The 10,852-nt window shown below is 40.6% G+C and overlaps 1 protein-coding gene across 1 annotated transcript; it reads right to left on the bottom strand.

The window, feature by feature from the left end:
* Window positions 1-380: 380 nt before the first annotated feature.
* LOC111913753 (epidermis-specific secreted glycoprotein EP1) lies at window positions 381-1,892 on the bottom strand. Its single transcript, XM_023909458.3, has one exon. It carries the CDS (start codon window positions 1,846-1,848, stop codon window positions 526-528), a length of 1,323 nt encoding a protein of 440 aa, XP_023765226.1. The 5' UTR covers window positions 1,849-1,892; the 3' UTR covers window positions 381-525.
* Between the last annotated feature and the right edge of the window lie 8,960 nt (window positions 1,893-10,852).

The raw sequence follows: 10,852 nt of genomic DNA, 5'->3' as shown, positions 1-10,852 counted from the left end.
TGAATTAATCGAAACAAAATTACATTGATATTTTAAGTAAAATAAAATCACTAATTTGGAACTAAAATCATGATGAATAGTCCTATTGACTTGGTCAAAATTTTATTTTGTCATGTTCATGTGTGCCAAACACCTTTTCAAATTTTTTTGCTTCCCGTCCAAATTTTTTTGCTTCCCGTCCTATTGTATGTACCAAACACTATCTTACAGGACCTGTGGTGGTGCTTACGTGTACCCTTCTCAGCCACAACATCCTGACGAAAGGTTTGTTCCGCGTGTAGCTGCTCGATAAGAAGAAATATCATTGGTTGCTTTCAGTAAATACCTATTTTTCGGTAAAATAAATTCTATTAACTTTTTAATTAAAAAGAAAACAACAATTATCCAATCTTTGGGTTATATCTTTGACCGATATCCATTTTTATTCAAATCTCAATAGATTTACATCATGACTTGGACAGACAACTCTAAAACCAAATCTTGCTCAAAGAGGAAATTGGCAATTCAAAGATCTGGACGATGGGGCTAATTCTTCGGTGTTTTGATATACGCCAAATGAGTCGAGTTTCTGACTTTAGTTAATGTTTTCAAATCATAAGCAATCCAGCACCTCGAATCAGCCGTGTGGTAGAAATATCCCATGCACTTACAGTCCTTGGTGCATTTGCTTTCGCAATCACTTTGCTTCGTTCCACCATCTCCCCTGGTGTACCTTATCATAAAATGGTTAACACCTTCAAGCTTATAGTAGCTAAAGTCGCTTGCTTTACAAGATGTCACCTTCTTTGCCTCACAATCTGTGCTCCACCCACTTAGTCCGTTTGGTGTTGGGCATGCGACACATTGACTATTCTCACATAGCCCAAACTTCCCACATCGCTCCGGCAACTGACACTCACTTTCTAAGGAATCTCTGCCCATAAACTCGTAAGCCACATCCCAGGCGTAGACTTGCACGTTTGGATTATACGTGTAGAATCTAAGGTTCCCATCCATCCCTACTCGAAGATAAGATAACGTGTTGTTGTATCGTGTGTGGGCGTAGGTCAAGTCGACATCCGAAGCAGCCTGGGAGTTTGTCGTAAAGTAAAGAAACTCGAAGTAATAGAGAAAACCCTCAGCTGTAGCTGTATCTGAAGTAAGAGTTAGATTGAGCACACTAACTCTGTCAACATATAAGGACCAATAAAGCATTGGGCGAGGTGAATTAGGGCTCTTGTAATACAAGGCTAGCATGTTAGGCTCCATCACCAAGCTATATGGTCCATCGGTGTTGCTCTCGGCGGAAGCCCGGCTCACCAGCTTACTGACACCACCAGCTCGAAGAGATTGACCGATTAAGAGAGTATCAGTTGGGGAGTCGAAGCTTTGCCATATGAAATTACCCTTGCCATCATGAAGAACCATGTTACCGGTGGGGAGCAACTGAAAACCGACGACACCCTTATTGGCGGTGTTGGTTTGCCAAGCAATCCGGCCATCAGCATCCGCCAGGACAAGGTTTCCATCTGTACCGAAGGTGAGGGTAGCGTTTTCACGAACTGGGTTGCCTCGGTTGGCTTCCCAAACCCAACGCATAAGCGCCTCGGATCGGACTGTACCCATACGTAGAGCTAGAGTGTATGCGTTAGGGGTGGTGTTGTAGAAACATAGCTGGAATGGGTTAGAAAAGGGAGGAAGAAAACGATAATTTGCATCGTACTCTACGATATAATCTCCGAAAACACCTTCGTTTACGTAACTGAAGGTGTCTGAAGCTGGCACAACAGCTTCGGAAATGGTGGAAAATAGTTGAAAGCTGAGCAAAAGTAGAAGCGAAATTGCATAGAGCCAATGGGGAGAAGCCATTTTTGGTGGTTTTTTTAGTGGATGAAAGAACCCGTCTATATAGACCAGATTATATGTCGAAACCCACGCTATTAATTGAAGGTGGGGTGCCTTCGCCCAGCCGCCATTATCGAAACAATAATGGAAAACTAATGAAAAAGAGAAAATGAGTGTATTGCAACTTGCTTTTTTAGTGGAAGGGATATCTGAATTCCAAATATACAAACTATGAAAGCCAACTCTAACAAAATAAATAAATAAATAAATAAATAAATAAGTAAATTACTGAATCCTTCCTATGGTTTAGTCAAAATTGCATTTTTGTTCCCTAACTTTTCTTTTTCATTCGGATTTTTCATATGATTTGATTTAGTTAGGTTTTTCGTCCATTATATATATAAAGTTAGGGAGCAAACGTACAATTTTGACCAAACCGTAGGGACGAAAAACGTAACAAAATCAAACCACATCGACGATCCCAGTGCAAAAGAAAAGTTAGGCACCAAATGTCCAATTTTAACCAAACCATAGAGATAATTTTAGTAATTTGCTGTAAAAAAAAAAAAACATAAAACAAGTTTAATAAGTCATCAACAGTAGAGGACATAAGACCATCGGTTATACCCACCACTAACCACTATAGTGGTGGGTGTCATATTATCACCACACTCTCTATCATTAATTATGGGATACCAACTACTAAACACATCATTCCACCTCATTTTTATATTTTATTTTAATTCAAAAATATATCAAAACAATAAAACATATATATATATATATATATATATATATATATATATATATAAATATATATATATATATATATATATATATTTAAATATATATATATATATATATATATATATATATATATATATATATATTTAAATTAGTTTTTTATTCAATGAAACAAAGTGTAACAACTCAAATTTTCAAACAAATTTTTCTAAAAAAAAAAAATATATATTTATTTCCATTCATTTCAAGACATAATTAGTGTAAATATTCTGTCAAATACAAATAGTCAAAATCCCAAGATCATAAAAGCAGTCTTCAGTGTGTATCGATCATGCCGGCGCCTTCCCACGGTCCTCGCTAGTACCTGAAATACATGCACAACAACTGTAAGCATAAATGCTTAGTGAGTTCCCCAATATACAACTTACGCACATACGCCTTTCCAGGCCCGACCTTCCGGTCCATGTGTCTCAGGGGACTTCCGTCCCTGCTGGGTAAACCTTCCGGTCCTACCCACGCCGACCTTCCGGTCCATCACACAACATATCGCCTTCCGGCCCATAACATATTGCCTTCCGGCCCATAACATATTGCCTTCCGGCCCATAATATAATCGCCTTCCGGCCCATAACATACATAGCACATATAACAAATAACTTACCACATATAGCATACATATCACATATCATATCCGACCTTCCGGCCACACAGTCAAACCCTTCCGGGTACAGTATAGTGAGAAGACTCACCTCGTAAAAGCTGAACGCTAGCAAATCCCGAAATGACTCGTGCACAACCAACGAGCCACAACCTCCCTGGAATATCACATATCTCATTAATACTTATATCTCCTAAGTGTGACTATCCCTAAGAAGTCAGACTTAGGTCAACTCTGGTCAACGGTCAACGGTCAACTCGACCGGACTCGACGAGTACCATGGCGACTCGGCGAGTCTAGACGTCCTCCATCCTTCTGGGATTCCTTATCTACTCGTCGAGTATCCTCCTCGACCCGACGAGTTACTCCTGGGAGAATCGCGGGGCCACCCCGACTCCACTCGCCGAGTCTGAAGAACAACTCGGCGAGTCCCAGTAAATCTTCAAGCTACTCGCCGAGTCTGAAGAGCAACTCGGCGAGTCCATGCCATGCAGACGAGCAACTGCTTCCTGAATTACGTATGGTCCCGAGATATACCACCATGGGACTTTCTGGACTTCTAAACATCTCATTACTGTGGGTATAAACGTCTAGGTAGTAACATAGTAACCCATCTAATCACTAAATGGGTTTTCATAAACCCTAGATTCATAAACACATCAAATAACAGAAGGGAATCCGAGATATTACCTGGAATATGCCCTCTCTGTGTCTCCAAACCGCAGAACTCGAATCCGTTGCTGTTCCTTTAGCCAAAACCCTTCTCCTTCTTGCTCAACAATTTCTTCAAGCCCTAATATCCTCCAATCTTGCTCTAGATGCCCACAGCCGTTTAGGGTTCCTCTCAATCGACTAAAGACGGACCCGCGACCAAGTCTGCGATCCTACTCGGCGAGTCTAGGCTCCAACTCGCCGAGTCCCCTCTCAACTCACCCCGAAAACATAATTAAACAATACCTGAGATTTCGGGCTGTTACACAAAGATTACATTAATTTAAAACACATAACATAAAATGGAAAAAGATAACAATAAAAAATACGTAAAAATGGAACCACAAACAACTTAAACTAGTTTTTAACCCTTATTTTTAATGACTAAATTTTGGGGACTTTCTCAATTTTCACCAATATTTTACGTATTTAAACGATGTGTATTTCGTGTCTTCATATTGTCACACCCCAAACCGAGATGGCGGAAACATTCAGGGGCGGATGACGTCATGTACATTATCATAACAATGCACAATAGTAAAACAAACAACAACATCCATTGCATTAATAATATAGTTAATACAACTGTGTTCTATGTAAAGTTGTAAGACACCAAAAATTATATCAAAATAAAAAGACGAGTCTTGAACATGCGCCGTCTTCTCAGAGCTTGGTCTAGTGTACCTAACTACTGGTGACCTGAGAATACACGTTATTTTAAAAAAGAGTATCACCATAAAAGTTGAGTGAGTGCATAAGTATTTTTGTGTCAAATGTTTGCATTTGTTTAATGAAAATGTTTGTATATGTAAAGTAAAAATGTTTGTATCTTTCTAGAAAATCCTATATTTTCTACTTAAATGAAAAGTAGTTTTCTACCAAGACTCAACTATTTGTATGTTTTGTTCTTTTAAATAAAGTGTAAAATGTATGTTTGTACTTGAAATAGTATAAATGTATGTTTTTCCATATTGGTAACTATCTTTACTTGAAAAACAGTATGCGTTTCTCTTGTGAGAATATCACTGTATGAAAGTAAATGGAAAAATTAAGAGTTATAGTAGTGTTGTATAAATTACACTATTGAAGCATTAACTACCTTGTAACCAGTTTGGTTAATCTTAAGGTTAAAATGTGATAACTTTATAACCATGCTTGCTTGACTAATGTGAAACACGACATTCTTCAGGCGTCGAAAAGTTATGACATTTGTCACCCGTAGACTTTCATGTCCTACTGTAGCTAGAAGCAAGGTGTAAGATTGTCAATCCAGTATAGATATATACACAAACTAACACTCTCCCTACAGGAGACTCTAGTTATAAGAGTGTGACATAGCAAGTATATTGCTATGTCCTGAAATAGTTTCATCATGTTTTAGTTATCTTGTTCTTGTTATAGTATGTATGTTCCTTTATGTTCTTGTTATAGTATGTATGTTCCTTCTTGTTCTTGTAAATGTATACTAATAGTATGTATGTACTGACTCATGTATTTTTTCTCTGATCTAGAAATAGTATGTAGAAATCCTCTAAACTATATCTATTAAAGTTTACTAGTATGTTTGTTTGAACTGTTACTGATTTGTAGAAGAGACTCAATTGTTCAACATAAGCAACCGAGTTAGTATGTTCCTTAAAATGGGTTTAATATTCATGTATGTATTCAATAAGTATAACTATGATTTAGCTGACACTCGGACTAGTGATCCTACCCTAAGCCCACAACCAAACAAGGAACAAGAGTCAATGTATTTAGAAATAGTCCTAAGTCCGTTAAAGTATACTTATATGTAAATAGATACACAAATATGAATTTGATAAAAACAGAAATCTAAGAATAGTTTTAAAATGGTTTTAACAAGTATTTGAGTATAAGAAATCCTTTCATTTGATGTTTCCGCACGTAAGTGTTTTAACACAATTATATCGTATTCTACTTGTATTCTCCCCCTTAAAAGCATTTAAGAAGCATTTAAAAGCATAACACTGAAATTTGTAGGGGTATGAACTCACCTTGTGTGAGTGATTCGAATGGAAGTTCTATATAGGATGTTTGATTTCACAAGCTAGTTCCCAAGTCAAAACAAGTCCTAAATAGCAATTTACGTAGCATATATGTACACAATTAGTGAATATAACCTCTAAGGTATTAGGAAAACAACCTAGGATGCAAGAAACACTTACAAAAGAAGTGTTATAAGCAAAGATGGGAGGCTACAAGGAGTTCACGACCCAAGAACACTCGATGTTCTTGAGTTCACAGCCCAAAGATCTTGGAGATTTGATGAATAAGTGAAGGTCCTAAGCAAGTTCCCTTGAAGAAGAAGAGGAAGAGGATGAAATTTGAGAGGGAAAAACCCTTGATTGAATGTTTGACTTTAATTGACCAAGTTTGACTTTTATAGGATAGAAATTATGGGTTGTCACACATATTGATGCCTGACCACAACAAACAGGTCGCCTTTGTCTTTGTTTTTTATAACAAAGTTATAAATCCCATTGAATTCAAGACATTTAACCTTCATGTCGCGAAACTTCAAACATATTTCATCAAGATTACGACTTTAGCAACCCATTAAATCATGGAAAACGTTTCCAACTTTTACCCAAAAATTAGGAGGTATTTATGGGTCTTCTGAAATAGCTACCCATGCTAATGCTAAGTTATCTTGTTCATTTTCTGACTAGTTCACCCTTTTAGGAGCCATTGGTTTTGAATTTATCAAGCAAAAGAAGTGTGTGATTGTGAGAAGAAGAGAAAAGAATTATGAATGAATAGGTATGGTATTTGATAAGTTATAAAACTAACTTGAAGATCGTTTGGATCTTTATAACAGGTAAAATAATGAATGCGAAAACTGCAAATAACACAAGTATGGATCAAAGTGTGTCAATGATTAGATCAACAATCCTCAGCAGAGCTCGATAAAGAACTTCCACTGTAGAGGATTTAGGGTTACAAGAACGATAAAGAAATTATGCTCTGATCTATCGTAATAATCGTTTTCTATATCCTTTCTAATATGCATGCAAGCATATATATATTTATACTAAACCCTATCAAGCTCTCGGTTGGACAGGCCCAAACCGGAGTTACAAAACTGGACTAGTAAGCGAGCCCAATAGACGCAATCTATAACAAAACGCTACCCAACAATCTCCCCCTTTGCGTCAAATTGGAGCGAGATTACTTCTTCTTTTTGCTTGGGCCAGCAGCGGGAACCTTCTTCTTGACAGTATCAAACAGACGTGAGATAAGCGCAAGGATCGTCTGTCTGAACCGAATGTACCAGTGTATCATGTCGTCGAAATACTTGACATCATCTGCTGTGTTTTGTTTGCATCTGTGGATGATCCCCAACACATGCTCTAGGCAAGCAGTGGTGTACAGATGCTTATCAGCTAAGGCAAAAAGACATTTCTGTCCTTCATTCCTAGTGAACATGACTGAGTTTCGCCTCAAGTCAATTTTGCCCATCTGCATTTGGTTCAGATCACTGGCCGAGCCAACAGGAGATATTGTTGGTTTCTTCTTGAAGACGCTTGCTATCTCCTGATCCATCAGTGCAACTTCCATGATGTAGCACACCAGCATCCTCTTGAGATGGTTAATGATCGGACCATATTCAGCTTCATTAGTCAGAAGGATGTTGTGCAGGATGATCCAATCATGGGGATTGAGGTTCAGAAGATCTGCTAAAGAAATGACATGTTCGGTTTTGGCAGATCCCCTAAGCACCTTGAACCGAACGTTAATGAACATCCCTTCAGTGTACGGTTTCAAGACCCGAACGTTGATAATCTTCTGAGCGCTCCAGGTTTGATATTGGGGTTGAGCAGCCTTCAGATAGAATTCAATCAAGTCCCGATCAACCTTGGGATGAGGATGAGGGAACTCTGCAACGTTGGCGAAGGCGTGAAAGATGAACGCCTTTCGGGTCAGTGGCATGTCGAACTGAGAGTCGACAGTATTGGAACAGTCAAAAGAAATAACTGGTTCCAGCCACAAGATGCTCGAAGTGTCGATTGCTTCCTTTATCATCCTCTCAAGAGTCCAAGCAGGAAAAAGAGTTTTCCTACTCTCGAGAAGGTCGTGGTCTTCCTTCTGTTTGCGTTCCGCTTCTTCAGCTTCTTTTGCCACACGAGCACTGTCATCAGCCTCATTGCGTCGACTTTTACGTTTCAACAAGTCGGCAATGGTTTCTTCGTCATCTTCCTCTTCTTCCTCAGCAATCTTCTTACCTTTATCTTTCACACCCGAACCAGAGGCTTGGCCTACAGGAGGAGGTTCGGTTGTGTGAGTTGCCTTTAAGGAATGAGGTGGTTGAGATACAGACTCCTTTTCTCCCCCTTGTTTCGGAATGGACACGAAATCGGGTAGCCCTTCAATTTTGCTTAATAGGTCTAGGGCGGGAGCGAGCTTCTCTGCAAGGGTACGCCTCACAGAATGGTTAAGGATTGGATCATGTGCTTCGAGGATGTTGGAGATGGCTGAGTGGACATCCGAAACACACGTCTTAATGACCTCCCGTTCGGACCGAAGAGTGTCAATCTGCTGTTGAGAATGGGAGAGTTGAGCACTCTTGACTTTCAGGGCAGTGGTCTTCTTTGCCAAAACATCCATCAACGAGTTCTCAGCCGCCAAATCTTCTTGAAGCTTTGAGAGACGCTCGTCAATAGAAGCATGAAACGCTGAGTTGTCGTCTGTAAGCGAGTGACGAAGTGAAGCAAAGGACTTCAGCTCAGTAGAGACAAACATGGCCAACTGTTGAACAATTGGTTCCAACGTAGTCTTGGTGACATTAGCACTCTCCTGTAAAGACTTTAACAGGGCAGAGGCATCAGAAAATAGTTCATCGACTTTTTCGGTCGCAGCCTGACAGGCTTTTGTTGAGGCATCGATGGCGGAGGATGCAGAAGCGATAGAATCTTGCTGAGCCCTTGAGAAAGCGTCAACAATCTTCTAAATAGCAGCTTCAGAGAGTGATGATTGAGACGTGGAAGAAGAGGCAATAAGCAAGCCGACCTTGTCATGGAGCTCCTTAAGATGTTTCTTTGTGACCGGAGCGTCATCATCATCATCGCTCTGCACCTGAAACGGACTGTAGTAGACCGAATCAAACGTCATGTTTTCCCCGCCAAGGAAAGGGTCGTCTCCGTCAGAGGCGTGACCAGGAGATGGTGGTGGTGGTGAAGCTGGTGGTACAGTGGTATGGGTAGGTTCGGGTTGGGTTGTTTCGGGCGTAGATGTAGGGATAGGTTCGGGTGATTTTTGGGTTTCGGTTGTGTTTATGGTTTTGGGTGCTGTTGGAGGTTCGGTTGCATCAGTATGAACCCCCGTATCAGATACGTTGGCTCTAACATTTGCAGTGGATGTTGTGGTTGCTTCGGTGAATATTGGAGGTGGCATTGGGATTGAAGTGTTTGGAATGTGGGTAAAGGGGTTTATGGTGGGAATGGAAGTAGGAATAGTTTTAGGAGGAGAGGGAATTGGAGAAGGAGGGATTTGAATCTCAGGGGTAGGAGATCTGGGTGGTGTGTTGCCTCTTGGAGAGTCGTCAGAATCCGAACTCTCACCCTCTGACTCACTGGATGAAGAAGCGATAACCAGCTTTCTCCTGGGTTGAGTTTTTCGCCTCTTTTGCTGCGGAGACTGAGCAGCTTTTGTGGGTTTCCTCTTCTTAGGAGAAGGGCCTTTAGCCCCTTTCGCCACCTGTTTCCCTTTGTCAGCCCTCTTGCCTCTTGGAGCAGGCTTGTCAGCTTCATGAATCGATTTCAACATCTCCGGTGTGAGATCCCTCGGACCAGAACGCCTGAATTCTTTGTAGGTTCTGATAATCCGGCTGTCAGCTGGAACGTCAGCATACATAGATTCCGGAATGGAACCATTGAAGGGAAATTTGGAAGCATCTGAGACGATGATCTTCGTGGTATGAAAGGTACCAATCGAAGACATCGGTGCACCGGCGATAATTGGGACGGTGTACTTGTCCATCACCCACTTCGTAATCAAGGTCCAAAACCTAGCATAAGACACCTCTAAATGCCGTGAAGAAGAGGAAAGACTCTGGATGAGTTGTTTCCAAAGAACAAACCCATAATCGACATTGATGCCATTGTAGACACCATACAAGATGGACAGAAACAGTCGACTGGAGCCATCAGAGCCAGAACTCCTTTCAGAAAGGCCTTTGAATAACACAGTGAACAATCCGTTCCACTGTGGCGGCAAGCACGAATTCTTGAATTTGGCGACGGAAGTAAGCACCTCCGTATAACCCATATTGTAAAACATATTGAACAGGTGCCCCATTGGAATTGTCTCTGGATTAACCCTCGTAGGGTCAGCGTCAAACCCTAACAGGGAGCAAAATCGTTGCTTGGAGATGGACGCTTTGTGATGAGAAACGTCAAAGAAGATCCTGTCAACCACTTTGTCGTAATGAGCAGTCGCATAGATTTGCGACAGGAACTCCATTGGAATGGATTCTGCCCTTGAAAGTGCAGGAGCAATCGGCGAAAACTTCAAGCACTCGATAATGGGGAACATGTAGGAATCATAAGCATGAGGGGTTAGGTCGATGATGAGGCATTGTTGTGGGCGAATAGGCAGTATGTGGGAAGTGGCGTGAACAGAAGAAGAATCAGCCATTGTTTGAAGAAAGTGGAGAAGATGATGAACAGTAAAAGTTCAGAGATTTCTTGCGCTCCGGGAATTTTAATTGCAGTAAAGAGGTAAATGGTAGAGGATGTTGCCTTTTATACTGGGGTTTAAGGAGAGAGAAAGATCTTCCCAAATCTTTGATTGAGAACGGAAGGGTTTTTCGGAGTTGACTGATGCGTGACAGTTGGGGTAGCCGATGATCACGCATGAGAGAGAATGTCAGATCCCTAAGAACACGCCTCCCATCAA

Source organism: Lactuca sativa, chromosome 7 (genome assembly GCF_002870075.4).
Source record: "Lactuca sativa cultivar Salinas chromosome 7, Lsat_Salinas_v11, whole genome shotgun sequence".
NCBI lineage: Eukaryota > Viridiplantae > Streptophyta > Magnoliopsida > Asterales > Asteraceae > Lactuca > Lactuca sativa.
Note: the sequence above shows the minus strand (reverse complement) of the source record. Positions and strands in the feature narration are given on the sequence as shown.